The following is a 15,986-nucleotide window of genomic DNA, read 5'->3' as shown; positions in this document are numbered from 1 at the left end:
TTGAGAATAACAATGTGCTTTCCTTTGTTGAGGTGGTTCTTGATTCCCCATACAAATTGAAACTGTTAAATTTTCTTTTGGAAAACTGTATGATAATGTCATATTTTATAAGAGTTGAATTTTTTTTTTTTTTGGATGCGTTGACTTAATTGTACGGTTGGTGTGTGGCAAATAATTCAAGCATTTGTGTCTTAAAAGGAAAGAGTTTGCTAATGAGGGGAAGCAAGAAGGTCATTGGTCATGCATTATTTGTCTCTCAATTTAGGAGACGCTTGGTGGCAGAAGTACACCATGGAAAGCAAGTTAGAGGTGGAAAAATGATTGATTGAGAGTTGTGAAGCAAGAAACAATAAATGATATCTTGTGAAAGAAGAAGTTATTAGATATTCCATCCTTTTCCAAGTAGCATGGAATGTTCTTTCCTAAAGCTTACATTTACCTAATCTGCATTTAGCATTGAAGTCATGTTCTTATCCATTCTCTAGTTCTTAGTCATCAACTATGGCTCGTCCATTTTTTTTTAATAAAATTGGTTTGGAATAGAGTTTTACTATGGGATTAATTATATGGAAGTATGAAAAACTTGAATTATTTGATAATAAATTTACTTTCATAAGGTTGTACTATAAGCTGAACATGTTATGTCAAAATGCATTCTACTAGAATGCATTATAATAATGAAAAATTACGTTTGGTATTTGTAAGGTGGTGGGCCTTGTTTGTAATGTTGGGCTACTTCCTACTGCACTAGGCCCGAGTTTTCTGGATAAAGGAATTGAGACCGGTCCAACTGGAACTCACCTTGGTCCGACTTGTGCACAAACTACACCACGTCTGCTAGGCTTTGGTTACATGCCCATGGCAAGCAGAGCCGATATAAAGAAGTTATGGCGGGCAGATATAATACGGATAACACAAGAAAATACAATCATTACTTTTAGCCACAATAAATAAAAGTGAGCAACAAAAGACTCTCCGTACATAGAATAAGCTAAGTGAAGGATAAACAGAGTTAACAAAATCAAAGTGTTAGTCTGTCATGCCAACTAATACACGGGATTGAAACCAAGAAGGGAAAATCATTCCCTCAACACGAGTAATCTTAGAGAAGAAATTAATTGCTTTGAGGGAACAGGCCTAAATGGTTTATGCCCAAATACAGATCTTTTGCCTTTTATAGAGAGCAAGGCTATTGAGGGAGAGAGGAGATCAATTTATTGGTGCATGTCTGCCGTTTTAAACTCTCTGTTTTTCTTTTCCTCTCGTTACTTCTTACTTTTCTTTTCTTTTCTTTAACTTCCTTTCCTTCTCAATGCTTACTTCTAGTTATGGTTTTTCATAGAAATTCCTATTATTGTGATTTTTTCCAAATCCCTTTTAGTGCACAGCAAGGGGTCTTTTATATAGAGCCTACCATGACTGGTATTTACTGTTTTAACCTTTAACTGCCTTTGTCTGGTGTGTGTCCTTGCCGACCACTTACTGGTTGTCAATTGTTCAGCCACCACTACTTACCTGTGCTGGCTGTGTCGTTCCCCTCTGCCAAACAAAGAAGACTATTTTGTTTGTTTGCTTGTCGTGGCTTTTCTACCCATTACAGTGTGTGTGCTCTCTCTCTATCCCTCATGGCATGCACCTAGCGGTTCCAACTCATCATTACTTCTTTTGGGTGGCATGTCATTATAGTAAGACATTTCCCCCAAAAGAGTCTAAGCAAGAACCCTATAATAGGTTTTTTCTCTCTCCCCACCGCCAGACCATGCCTTCCTTTAGCTCTGACCCATGATCCACCACTTCCTATATTGGCTAGGTACAGGCTGATGGTGTCTAGGTCTTGCGCATGCTTCACCTTCTTCGCTTGCTACTCATGCATTTGCCGTGATCTGGAGATTGGTCTGTATTCTGCAGTGCACTTTTGGCTTCTTATGACATGGGTTGTTTTCTGATCTGCCATTCTTTATGACTTGCTTCTTTTGAGGCTTGGGCCTTGTCGGATCATGGGCCTTCCTTCCCTCGGCTTACTCTGTATTCACTTTGTGGCCTTGTTAGCATTTCTTGCCATACCACTCTGCTATTCCTGCTGTAATGTCGTTTAACTCAATCTTGCTGGGCCTCTTTGGGCCTGCTGTTTATTTCCCTCCCAGTGACTCAGTGTGTTCACTGGGTCTTTTCTTACATTGTTTGCGGGCTCCTTTGTCCCATTTCCTTCTTGGGCATCCTTGGCCCATTTGCTTTCCTTGGGCTTCCTCGACCTTTTTCCAATCCTGTTTTCCCATGTGCTTATACTAACTTTTTAAGGCTTCCCTGGTCCAATTACTTTATACCTCATCCTTGGGGCTGATGGGTCTTCCATTAGCCCCTTACTTTCTTTACTTGCATTACTTTGGGCCTGTTGTGGCCCCTTCTCGCTTCTCTATATAATGCCTATAGGTTTGCTTCTTCTCTCTTTCCGGACCTATTCAAGCTCGTTTGCTTCCTCAAGGCCCACTTTATGAGCCTGTGAGCCGTTCATTCCTGCCACTTGGGCTCAATGGCTTTTTCTTGCTTGCTAACTTTGGTATGCCCGTGTTGCTGGGTTTTTTCTCTTACTGGGCTTGTCAAAATGAGCCTCAACAGTATTATGTTGTGAGAACCATGAATTTGAAATTATTAGTAATCCATGATAGTGAGTCTCATGGTGGAGATTGAACAATGGAGATGTCCTTTTAATGACTTACATTGGATTCACCATTTAATTTTATTGTACAACAGAAAAATAAAGAAAAGTATTAGACATATTTTTTTAATGAATAATGCTATGTCTATAAAAGAATTTTTTTTTGAGCTCAGATGAAAATCTTAATCTAATGAATATAATATACTACCCCCACCCCTCCCCACCCAAGACCACTTAAACTTGGGTCCTCAAACCCCACAAGCCTTTAAGGCTTGGGGAAGTACAATTCCACCCAATGTGAGCGGTGGTATAATGGAAAAAAAAAAAAAAATTAAGACTAATGTATTTTTTTTGTCATCTTTTATTTGTTAAAATTTATGTTTATAGTGGAAAAGAAAGAAAGAAACCATATTGGAAATGAAATGAATAAATAAAAATGATGGTAATTTGATAAATACCAAAAAAGGCCCCATGGGTGGTTTTGAATCTCTTGATAGTAATCAAACGGCTGTTAAGGCAGGATCAGATTTCAGATTAACGGTGGCAAACAAATTCGCTTCAATCGTGGTGAAGGGACACCAAATTGACACTTGGCTTAGGTTCAGCGAAAGTCTCCTCACTCGTTAACAAATTTATGTTTGTGAAAGTGGAGTGAAGAGGCCATTTGACTTCTTCTTCAGCTAAACTAAAAGTGTCACTCCAAGCCAAAATTTTAAGGCAAGCTTTCAGGTTTCGGATACTTTTTCTTTGAGTCTCTTGGTTTGCTTAACTAGCCTGGTTTGATAGTTGATACTACTTTGTATATTTTTATAGCTACTCTTTGCAATAACCAATTAGAGTAACATTAAGGTTTTGCAATTTACATTTATTTTCATTTGTGTTTATGTTTTTTTTTTTATTTTTTTTTAAACATTTGATTCCTAGCACAAATAACACAAATTGAGAATTATGTCAATGTCATCATTCTGTGATGATGAACTAGGCTTAATACTCGAGCGGGTCCATGACCCATGTGACAGAAAGTCGGTCTCTTTAGTTTGCAAGCAATGGCTGAGAGTGGAGGGTCTTACCCGCTTATCCATACGGGTTTTCGAACTCGATTCCCTTCGTTGGTTCCTACCCAGATACCCAAATATAGTCACATTTGAATGTTCAACACTAATCAATGATGATGAGCTTAAATTCTTGGCCAAAACATGTCCCAAGCTTGAGGTCCTTAACCTTAGTTTAGAACGCCCATTCCACGACGAGTTTACAACTGTTTTTGATAATGTTTACGACGATGGTTTATGTGCTTTAGGAAATGGGTGTCACAAATTGTCGAAAGTTTTACTAAGGAGGAGGATTTGCTGGACTGTTGTTTCGCTTGTTAAGTTGGCGCAAAATTTGACAATTATGGATTTGGCAAAGTGCTGTTTAGTTACAGATCAAGACCTTGAAGCTATGGGGGCATTGAATTCTATTACTATTTTGAATTTGGAAGGCTGTTCAATTACAGATGTTGGATTGGTTTCTTTGGCAACAGGGGCTTCATCGAGGTCTTTGAAAAAGTTGGTTCTCGAGGGATGTTATCAAATTACAGATTATGGGGTGTCAAGTTTGAGACAAATGTGTTGCTTGGAGGAGCTTAACATGGCAGATTGTGGCACGAAAGTTACGAATATTGGATGTGTGGAACTTGCTGCAATTCAAACTCTCAAGAGACTAAATTTGTCGTGGTTGTCAAATGTATCAGATCCTACACTTTTAGCACTAGCTGAGAACTGCCGGAATTTGAAGCAGGTTGATTTAACAGGTTGTGAGTTAATTACTGGAGCTGGAATTCGTGCTTTTGCAAATCATGGGTGTGTACAAGCTCTTGTGTTGAGTTATTGTCGCAATATTTTTGCTTATGATTTGGAACATTTAGCACTTGGATGCCGCTCATTAAAGTATGTTGTGCTGGATAGAGGATGGAAAGCGGCGATGCCTATGAAGATGGTAGAGAATATTAGCAGGTTCTGTGACATAATTTGTAGGCTTTAATGAACAAATAAACATCAATTTGGTTGGCTTGGATTATATCCAGGCTAGTAACTGTTTGTGTCATTTCTTGCTTCTTGATGTGTCAAATTGATGTTTACTATTTGATTTCTGTTGGTTGTGTCATGAAGGTAATGTAGCTGGCCAAATGGGCCCTTAGAAGTAAGTCTGTGGTATTATTAGAAGCCAGGGCTCTCTCTAGTTCGTTTTAGGAGGCCCTTGGGTTAGGTAACCTCATCTGAGGTTCTTTTGTTCCTTTTTTTCTTTTTTAAAGTATGTTTCTGCATTTAAACTTTATATCAAGCAAAAAGATGTATTAGGAATTGCAAGCCAGGTGCTATTATCTTCTGTGTCCTTTGATTCATAGGGCTTGATTTTGTATGAGCTATTTTATTTTATATATATAATTTTATAGTTGGGGGATTTGAACCTAGATGTCTCGGTTAGGAGGTGTCACTTAAGCTACAAGGTCTTGGCCTGTATGAGCTTTTGAGTAAAGCGCATTTTATTGCTTTCTGTTCTAGAGACTAAATTTTTAATCTGAACCTACTAATAGTATAATACAACCTTTTTTGCACATATAAAGAACAGAAAGAAAGGGAAGAGAGAGGGGGGGGGGGGGGGTGGGGGTTGTGCCCTGGGTAGGGGATGGTGGGAGGTTAAACAAAAATATCTCTCGCATTTCGTTCTACACAGGGTTTGAGAATAGTACAATTGTACAGGATACTGACAAGATGATTTTGAGGTTAAACATTTTTTCTATTTAAAACACAATGAAAGTTCAAGGGAAGATATTAACCGAGAGTTCTAGCCAATAGGCCCAATACTATAGTCATTACAAATCCAAAATATGTTCATGAACTTTTGGAGGCAAGAATGCAGGATTAGCTAGTTGTTGCGGTTCTTGCAGCCCAGCTTGATGCATGGCATGAATTATTTATCTTCTGTGCCAAGATGCTTTGATATTCTGCAACTAAGGACTCTGCTCTCCATTAGATGCATTTGTTGCCTTTGTTCATTTCCTCGATTTCCTTACTAATAATTAAAGTTGATAAAATGAAATGATGTTTAGGTGATTTGTTTTCTAAAGAGCTTCTCTGATTGCTAAGCATCTCACCCCCAGTCTATACTGCATCAATTCACTAAAACATCCTGCACAGTTTTTCTTTCCTTCCCTTGACTTTGCCACCATGTTAGTCTGCATAATCTTTGGTGTTTCTCTTTGCAACTCAGATTAACATTTTTTTTTTTTGAGAAACACTCAGATTAACTTGACTTGTGTTTAGATCTTCAAAGGCTCCGGCGTATCTGAGTGGAAGAATGCTTTGACTGTTGAGCTTAAACAATTTGTTATGAACATAATTATTCTTGGTATAAATTTTAATTTTTATTGGGATTGGATGTATCTGTGAATTAGTGCTCTCATTTATATGTGTGACAGTGTGAGAGACATGAAACATCCTACTATTTAAATACTAAGAACCTGTAATTGGAGTAGCTCTCCCTGATTGCTAGTAAATTAAATGCAGGATGTTCGTAGTTACAGGATAGTTGCAAGTATAACTTACAATAGTGAAAAGCTAAACTCGAACCAGAACACCATGGGTCCGTTTGGATTGAATTTATTGTTGCTGAAACTGAAAACTGAAAATACTGTAGCAAAATAATTTTTAAATGTGTGAATAGTGCTGTGGGACCTATTTTTAATATTTTTAAATATGTGAACAGTGCTACTATAGTGCATGAACAGTGCTGCTACAGTGGTGAATAGTGATTTTTGTCTCTGCACAATAAATACATGTAATTTTACTGTTCATGCGCTGAAAAAAAAAAAAAAAAAAAAGGCTGAAACTGAAACGTGCAAAACGCGCAATCCAAATGGGAACCATGTTGCTTCTTGTAAGTTACATGGCCTTTAAGTGCCATATTATATAATTTATATATTTTTGAATGTCTATCAATTATTTGAGCAATATCATTATAATTATATGTTAAGTTTTGATTATCATGATAATTTCATTAAAAAAATGTGAAATTTGAAGCTTAAAAATTTTATTTGTACCGAAATTATAAAAATATAATGAGAATATGGACTACTTCAAAAAAAGAATAATATCAATAAAAACATAAAAAATAATAAAATAATATATTTGTAAAATCAAAGAGATATAAATTACTTTTAGAAATTATTTAATTTGTAAGGAGAACAAATTATTTAAGAATAAATTATATATTATACAAAATTTCAAAATAATTATATATTTTCACCCATGACTAGTAGTTTTACATCATAAATAATTCAATAATTAATTATATAAATATAAAAATAATTAAAAATAAATGATGACAAGTTGATGGATAATAAAAATAAAAATTTAACTAAAAAGATATCTAAAAAGTTTATATAGGCAAAGAAAAGATAAAGAAAAGAAGATAAAGATAAAGATAAAAAAGGAAAGATTGAAAGCAAAGAAAAGATAAAGAAAGAAACCATAAAGGACAAGAAAAAAGAAAAAAAAAACAAATAAAAGAATGATGTCGATTTGGAAAATAAATAAAAAAACAAAAACAGGGGGGGACAATGACTCAATGAGTAGTATAAATAATCAAACGGTTGGTTCCTCGAAATAATCAAAAGAATAATAATAATCAAACGGTTATAGCGAAGAGAAGAGCTGGAACAGATTTAAGATGAATCCAATTCAAAGTTTGAAACTTTGACACTTAGCTTTGTGAACGAGGAGAGAGAGAAAGAAGAATCTGATCTGACTTCTGAGTCCACCCACTGGTCCTTCTTCAGCTAAAGTAGGCATTTCAGATCCTTTCTCTCTCTGAGTTTCTGGGTTTGCTTTACTATAGTCTTTGTTTTATACAATATAGTTTTGTGTTTGTGTTTGTGTTAGTACAATTTTACATTTATATTCAGTTTGTGTTTTTATAAATTTTGATTCCAAACACAAACTGGGCTATGTCACAATTGGAAGATCATCAACTAGGCTTGATACTCGAGTGGGTCAATGACCCGCAGGACAGAAAGTCAGTCTCTCTCGTCTGTAAGCAATGGATGAGAGTGGAGGGTCTTACCCGGTTGTCCATACGGGTTTTCGAACCCGATTTCCTTTGTGGGTTCATACCAAGATACCCAAATATATTCAAATTTGAATGTTCAAGGTTGATCAACAATGACAACCTTAAACTGTTGTCCAAAACATGTCCCGAGATCAAGGTCCTCAACCTTCATTTAGACTGCCCAGTTGAATTTTCTTCTGAAGAATATCTGTTGGCTTCTGATGATGTTGGGGACGATGGAGTATGTGCTTTAGCAAATGGGTGTCGTAAATTGTCAAAGGTTTCACTGAGGACGAGGAAGAATATGGGCGATGTTGGACTTGTTTCGCTTATTAAGTTGGCACAAAATTTGACCAATTTGGATTTGGGTTGGTGCAATAAGATTACAGATCAAGCCGTTGAAGCGATTGGGGCAGCAAATTCTATTACCATTTTGAATTTGGAAGGTTGTTCCTTAATTACAGATGTTGGATTGGCTTATTTGGCAACAGGGGCTTTGTCGAGGTCTTTAAAAAAGTTGGTTCTTGAGTGTTGTTATCAAATTACAGATAATGGGGTGTTGCTTTTGCGGCAAATGTGTTGCTTGGAGGAGCTAAACATCGCATATTGTGGGCGTAAAGTTACGGATATTGGATGTACGGAAATTGCTGCAATTCAAACTCTCAAGATACTAAATTTGTCATGGTTGTGTAATATATCGGATCCTACACTTTTTGCACTAGCTGAGAACTGCCAGAATTTGATGCTGGTTGATTTAACAGGTTGTAAGTTAGTTACAGGAGCTGGAATTCGTGCTTTTACAAATCATGGGCGTGTCGAAACTCTTGTGTTGCTTTTTTGTTACAAAATTTCTGGTAATGATTTGGAACATTTAGCGCTGGGATGCCACTCTCTGAAGTATGTTGTGCTCGATAAAGGAAAGAAATTGAGGATACCTATGATGATGCAACGGAATATTAGCAGGTTCTATGACTTAATTTGGAGGTGATTTGATGAACAAAGAAATATCAATTTGGTTGGCTTGGATGTGGTAAATAATTCCAAGCCAACATGCTATTTTCTTCTGTGTACCGTTGGGCATAATTCTGTCTAAGCTTTTAAGTAATGTACATTTTTGTGCTTTCTGTTCTACTCATCTTAATTTTTGTCTGAACTTACTAATTGTCAAATTATATATAGGGTTTGAGAATAGTACAGTTGCAATACCGAAGTCTTGCATTTAATTATATAAGAATAGTACAGTTGCACAGGCTACTGACAAGATGATATTGAGCTTAAACAATTTGTTCTGATTAGTAGTTCTTGGCATAGATTTCAATTTTTATTGAGATTGGATGAACAGTGAATTAGTGCTCTCATATGTATGTGGGACATGATTTTTCCCCACCACTAATTAAATACTAAGTACCTGTCATAAAGGTAGCTCTACCTGATTGCAAGTAAATTAAATGCAGGATGCTCAAGGTAATATGCTAGTTTAAGTATAACTTGCAGTAGTGAAAAGCGACATTCACATCAAAACAATACTTTGTTTCTTCTTTTAAATTACATGGCCTTAAGTTCTGTACTTAATAGAATGAGGTGCTCTATCTGTTCTCTACTTTCAAATTTAAACTTCAGAATTATGTTTATTTTTATATAGGCATGAAATAATATTCCTGCCTGGACTTCATAGTCCATTTTTATCGTAGTAGTTGTCATTGGACATATGATTTACTTGGGTGGGTTATTCTGCATATCAATACTGCCTGATCATTATGTTAAACCGATTGCCACTTTCATGGATCCTTAAATCTTTTCTAAGCTGTTGCAGCTTAATAAGTTTCCATCTAATATGGAGAATCTCACCAAAAATGATCAGGCTTATCCCTGATTCTTCTACTCCAAACCCATCAAAGCTGATACATAGATTGAAAACAAATGTGCCTATTATATGAAGAATCTTGTTCACAGACTTGGGATAGGTACAGATGTCTGTCCCATTTCTTGTTGCATGAATAGGGCTCAATTTTGTTTCAGACAATAGAAAATAAATAAAAATTGCTGTAATTCCGTCAAATTTATCGTTGCAATAATATCTATTGGTTAACGCTGCTCAAATATGTGGACTCAGTTTTGTTGTATACAATAGAAAAAGAAAGGTTAATTTAGCTTTGTACTAGGGCGCTGGTTGAATTCTCCATCTCATGTTACTCCATAAATTATCATTGATCAATCAATTTGTGTTTGTCCATAAATGGGTCATACATCAGTATAGTATCTGGGATTGTTGTGAGGAGCAATGAGTGTGTATGCCAAGCTAATGCTTCAGTCAGCTTGGTTGGGCCTTTTTCTGTTTGTTAATGTAACGAATTCAAATAAAGTGTGACGAACTGACAATCAATCTAAGAAACATTCATTGACAAAGAAGAGCAAAAGCTTTTCAGTATTTGGACCTAAGCTAGGAGTATCCATCTTATTATAGTTGAGGTGTTTTTTTATAGATGCATCATGACAACAAAAGGGAGCGATATAATAGTAGTATTTCAATGTCGACTTTCATTGTGGTTGCCTTGTGTGGTTTCTTCTACATATTGGGTGCATGGCGTAGTTGTTTTTTTCCATCTAAGGTAAGAAGGTTTTTCAAAAATGTTTAAAGAATGCAATAGCTTAAAGATGTAAGAATGGAATGTGAGAGGTGAAGATAATGCCACAATGATTTTTGATGATATCTAAGAAACGTGGAAATATATCAAGAAGGGGCATCCAAATGGTTTCATAAATGAACATGTTCATGGGAAAGGTGAGGTGAATAGTGAATGAAGTCCCACTTACCTCAATGGGAAAACTAAATAAGCAAAATTTTTGTCACCAAGATCTTCGGAGCCTAAGTCAAAGAAACATAATAGTTAACAAGAACATAAATAATTCCACACCTACGCTATCGGTTAACACAATAAATACTAGTAAGATCCTTTTGTTAATCCTAGATAAATTTAGATTGATTCTAACATTTGGTCACCTCACCTAAGTATATGTTAGGGGTATGCAGAAAACCCGCCAACCCATCAACTTGCCAAACCTGACCTGAACCGACCCGACTCGACCCGTCGAGTTGGGTCGGTTTTTAGGGCTTGGTGGGTTGGGTTGGGTTACAAAATTTTTTTATAGCAAATCGGGTTGGGTTTGGGTCATAAAATTACAAACCCGCCAAACCCGACCCACACATATTTTAATATATGTTTAAAATATATTATATATTTAATAAATTAAAAAAAAAACCACCTGTAGGGATAAAGGCCCAGAATGACGTGTTGGGCCTTGGGCTTTTGTCCGGGAAAGCTGAATTGTCCAAAGAGAAGCAAGTAGTTATCAGAAGTCCCCAGTGAAAGACTTATAAATGAGGAACGAACGGAAGGTGATTCGAGGAGAAGCTCCTTCTCGGATATGATGAAGATAGCTCAAGTACGTATTCCAGCAATTAAGGTAAACCTCCAAAAAGCTCCAGTGATAAGAACGTGTCTCATGAACGTGCAAGAAGGAAAGAGATTCAAAAATATCTATGGGAAAGCTGCTACCACCGCATTAAATGCACTACAGCTACTTTTCTGGCCGCATTTATGTAGAGAAGACCTCTGAACAGTGCTGCCTTGGCAAACGCAACTCACAGAAAGCCAAAGAGGGTGTCTGATAGGACAGGTACTCAAGTAAGGGCTCAGATGATTAACAAGTGTAGGATCAAGATGGTCCAGAGAGGGCTATATAACATGAAAGACCCTCCATGAAAAGAGGGAGAAAAAACTTAAAACAAATCTGTAATAAAGCTTTACGAGTAAATATTTAAGAATCGGTGTTCTCGGACCAATCTGAGAACGTTATTCCTTAACAAGTTTTCGTTATCTTTCTCTTTTTAGCATCAAGACCTGTTTTTCTGTTATCTGGTTCACGAAAGCCTAGTTTTTCAACCCATTCTCTACAAATTTATTGTTTTGGACTGTTTTGGGCTTAAGTCCATATTCTCGTTGGGTTAGGAGTCTAAATCAAGTCCTTACACCAGCTGTAGAACACTTCCTCGATTCCTATTATCATATATAATATAAAATCCTATTAGTTCTTTTAATATATATTTAAATATATTATATAATTAATAAAAAAATTTAAATTTTTTTAGATATATCTTGTTTATAACTGAGTTAGGAACTCATATATATTTTGTTTATAAGTGAATTAGGATATTAGTTTATTTATATTTTGTTTATCAACTCAGTTGGATACTTAAACATTTTTTGTTTACAACTAAATTGGAATATTAGTTTATATATTAATGTGTATTTTGTTTATCAACTCAGGTGGCAAATGTTATATATTTTTTTCTGCTCAATTTAATAGTAATAAAAAAAATTTGTCTAACCCATGGGTTCAACTCGACTCAACTCAATCCATGTGGGTTGGGTTAGACTTATGTGATGAGTTGGGTTGGGTTGAATTTTTTTTGACCCACCATGGTGGGTTAGGTCAAAAAATCCCCTCAACCCAACCCAACCCAACCCGATCCGACCCATGCACACCTCTACTATATGTTCAAACTTGTAATTATGTATCTTAATTTGATAAGTGCATTAAGGGCACCCCAATTTACATAAACAAATTAAGAGCAAAAAGCCAAAGTTTGACATAAATTATAATCTTAGCAATTTTTATTCTTCCATTAATCATAAATCTATGATGTTTTTGCTTGATTGGTGTTATCAAACCCTGATTGGATGTCCCAAATACAAATTATTTCATCCAATTTGGTTAAAACTCTTACCGAATTGAAAAACCCTAATTCTCATAATAAACATAATGCTTGAAAACCTATCTTCTGTTAAATTCTTTCACTCCGGTAAAGCTCTGAACAAATGGAGAGTTTAAATCCTTAATTGAAACTTTTAATTAAATTATTGAGCAACTAATTTAATGGAGTGATAGCCAAATTATAAAATCCTCAAATTGAGGTATAAAACCGTAATTCTAATATGTGAAATTTTAAGAGATAACAAAATATAACCAAACAATGTAAACACAAAAAAAGCAAAAAAACAATGAATATTACAATATCAAAGGCAATAAAACATTATCACCGCATACCTTTGGTGTGATGGTCACTCTACAAGTACAAATATTTATAGTAGAATTTTTATCCTGTAAAAAAAAAAAAAAACATTAAACAGCTTTTTTTTTTAAATTAATTTTTATTAATTTTTTAATGTGTGGTTAAAATTTGTTTTTAAAGAAAGAGAAAAAAGAAAAAAGAAAAAATGATGAAGATTTGGTAAATACCAACCACAAAAAAAAGAAAAAGAAAAAGCGTGAAACTCTCTTCAATAACAAATTTGCTTTGTGAACGAGAAGAGAAGAAGCGATCTATCCCCATCCACCAGTTCTTCTTCAAATTCGCATCTTGGCAATGTAAAGGCTTCTTGGTCAGCCATCTGGGTTTGCATAACTTGCTTCTTTTTCTTTCAAAAGAAACTAGTACATTTGTAGCTAAACATTATTGATTTACATTTCATATTCATTTGTGTATGTGTTTATTTTAAATTTTGATTCCGAGAACAAAGAAGAAAGAGCACAATCTGGGTCATGTCACAATTGGGAGATGATGAATTAGGATCTATACTCGAGTGGGTCCATGACCCAGATGACAGAAACTCATTCTCTCTTGTCTGCAAGCAATGGAAGAGAATGGAGTGTCTTACCCGCTCATCCATTCGGGTTTTCGAACCCGATTCCCTTTCTGGGTTCTTACCAAGATTCCCAAATCTTGTCACGTTTGAATGTTCAAAACCCATCACAGATGATGACCTTAAATTCATGGCCAAAACATGTCCCAAGATTAAGGTCCTCAACCTCAATTTCAAACGCACACCGTACGATGAATTTATACCGGTTTGTGATGATGTTGGGGACGATGGTCTATGTGCTTTAGCAAATGGGTGTCGCAAGTTGTCGAAAGTTTTACTAAGGAGGAGGAAGAATGTTGGGAATGTTGGAGTTGTTTTGCTTGTTAAGTTGGAACAAAATTTGACCAATTTGGATTTGACTTGGTGCAATAAGATCACGGATCAAGCTCTTGAAGCAATTGGTGCAGCAAATTCTATTGCTTCTTTGAATTTGGAAGGGTGTTCGTTAATTACGGATGCTGGATTGGCTTCATTGGCAACAGGGGCTTCGTCCAAGTCTTTGAAAAAGTTGGTTCTTGCGGAATGTGATCAAATTACAGATTATGGGGTATCACTTTTGCGGCAAATGTGTTACTTGGAGGAGCTAAACATGGCAGAATGTGGGCTGAAAGTTACGGATGTTGGATGTGTGGCAATTGCTACAATTCAAACTCTCAAGAAACTGAATTTGTCGTGGTTGATTAATGTTTCGGATCCTACACTTGTTGCACTAGCTGAGAACTGCCGGAATATGAAGCAGGTTAATTTAACGGGTTGCGAGTTAATTACTGGGGCTGGAATTCGTGCTTTTGCAAATCATGAGTGTGTAGAAGGTCTTAAGTTGATTTCTTGTTACAATATTTCTGGTTCTGATTTGGAACAGTTAACACTTGGATGCTGCTCTTTGAAGTATGTTGTGCTGGATAAAAGACGGAGAATGTGGATACCTATGGTGATGCTACAGAATATTAGCAGATTCTATGACTTAATTTGGATGTAATTGATGAGTAAAGAAACATCAATTTTATCTCCAGGCTATTGACAGTTTGTGTTATTTCTTGCTTTTTGATGTGGTGAGTAATTGCAAGCCATATGCTATTTTCTTCTGTGCCCTTTAATTCATTGGGCATACTTCTGTTAAGCTTTTTAGTAATGCGCATTTTTGCTAAACAAGCTTGGCATTTGATTCAGAACAGTCACTCTTTGTTCTATCGGGTATATAAATCAAGATATTTTCCAAATTGCTCTTTTATGGATGTGTAGAGATGGGCAACAATCCTTCATATGGGTGGAGAAGTCTTTTAGCAGCTATAGATATTATTAAAGAGGGATCAAAGTGGCAGGTAGGGGATGGAAGGTACATTGAAGTTTCAACACATAAATGGTTGACACACAAACCGGTTTTCCTGGGAGAGATTCAGCCTAATTTTAATGTGAAAGACCTTATTGATAGTGCCACAGGACAATGGGATAGGGAGAAGCTATTTGATCATTTTGCATATAGGACATGTATGGAAATAGCAGCTGCCTCTGCTAAGGTTGTCTTCAAGGGATGCATTGGTTTGGAAGGCAAACAAGTCCCAAAAATTTACGGTTAAATCAGCTTACCAGATGGCACAACAGATGAAAGAGCAATCACGGGTTGAACACTCAAGGATGGTGGCTGACCGTGGAATATGGAGAAGGCTATGGAGTTTGAATGTACCACCGAAAGTATGTATGTTTGTATGGAGAGCATGTTCAAATATTTTGCCTACTAGGGACAACTTGCATTGCCGAAAGACAATCCATAGTGTGAGTTCTGCTGTCAACAAGTGGAGTCTGCTGCACACTTGCTTTGGGAATGTCCTTTTGAAAGAAATGTATGGGCCCTTTGCCAAGGAAAAATTCAGAAACACCCTAACAATGCTCAGATATTTTCATGTTATTTCGTTGGTTGATAGATAAACTTTCATAGCAGGAATTGGAAAGATGGGCGGTAATTGCTTGGGCAATTTGGAATGCTCGAAATAAATTTTATTTTGAACATATCCAAACTCACCCCAAGTCTATATTTGATGAAGCAATTGGATTTCTGCAGGAATATCAAAGATTGGTAGCTGCTCAAATAGATAGTTGAATGGTCTACTTGTGTAGGTTTTTTTTTTTTTTTTGGTAATGTATGTCAATGGCCTTTGTGTTATTTTTTGCATATTTGCTGGACTGAGAACTAGCTCCTGCACTGTGTATTGTAATGGTCATAGGCTGTTTATGGCTTTGGCTGTTTGTATCTTCTGCAGAATTGCCACATCCTTGTGTTTTTCTGCATAATTGTCTGGTATGCAGATGGCCTTGTGTTATTGTAATGGTCATGGTCGTGTTTTTTTTGCATTGTGTGCTGTTTGTATTTTCTGCAGAATTGCAGGAATGAGAACCAGCTTTTGCTAGCCATGGCCTTGTGTTTTGTTTCTGCATAATTGTTTGGTTTGCAACCAACTGTTGCTTCCCCTGATGGCCTTGTGCTATTGTAATGGCCAGGGTGGCCTTGATGTATTGTAATAGTCAAAGTTGTCACA

At 36.1% G+C, this 15,986-nt stretch overlaps 3 protein-coding genes across 3 annotated transcripts; all 3 read left to right on the top strand.

Annotated features, from left to right (window-relative positions):
• The first annotated feature begins 3,274 nt into the window (after positions 1 to 3,274).
• On the top strand, positions 3,275 to 4,744 carry LOC126710175 (uncharacterized). The gene has a single exon (XM_050410562.1). It carries the CDS (start codon positions 3,605 to 3,607, stop codon positions 4,679 to 4,681), a length of 1,077 nt encoding a protein of 358 aa, XP_050266519.1. The 5' UTR covers positions 3,275 to 3,604; the 3' UTR covers positions 4,682 to 4,744.
• Positions 4,745 to 7,306: 2,562 nt separating this feature from the next.
• On the top strand, positions 7,307 to 9,029 carry LOC126709724 (F-box/LRR-repeat protein 4-like). The gene has a single exon (XM_050410055.1). It carries the CDS (start codon positions 7,647 to 7,649, stop codon positions 8,733 to 8,735), a length of 1,089 nt encoding a protein of 362 aa, XP_050266012.1. The 5' UTR covers positions 7,307 to 7,646; the 3' UTR covers positions 8,736 to 9,029.
• Positions 9,030 to 13,270: 4,241 nt separating this feature from the next.
• Positions 13,271 to 15,571, top strand: LOC126709376 (F-box/LRR-repeat protein 3-like). Its single transcript, XM_050409589.1, has one exon. It carries the CDS (start codon positions 13,352 to 13,354, stop codon positions 14,429 to 14,431), a length of 1,080 nt encoding a protein of 359 aa, XP_050265546.1. The 5' UTR covers positions 13,271 to 13,351; the 3' UTR covers positions 14,432 to 15,571.
• Positions 15,572 to 15,986: the final 415 nt, after the last annotated feature.

The sequence above is a fragment of the Quercus robur genome, chromosome 12 (assembly GCF_932294415.1).
Source record: "Quercus robur chromosome 12, dhQueRobu3.1, whole genome shotgun sequence".
NCBI lineage: Eukaryota > Viridiplantae > Streptophyta > Magnoliopsida > Fagales > Fagaceae > Quercus > Quercus robur.
This window is presented reverse-complemented; position numbering and strand designations above follow the sequence as displayed.

Bases quoted from the DNA above. Each gene is read 5' to 3' on its own strand.
- LOC126710175 (XM_050410562.1), top strand. From the start codon at position 3,605: ATGTCAATGTCATCATTCTGTGATGATGAACTAGGCTTAATACTCGAG.
- LOC126709724 (XM_050410055.1), top strand. From the start codon at position 7,647: ATGTCACAATTGGAAGATCATCAACTAGGCTTGATACTCGAGTGGGTC.
- LOC126709376 (XM_050409589.1), top strand. From the start codon at position 13,352: ATGTCACAATTGGGAGATGATGAATTAGGATCTATACTCGAGTGGGTC.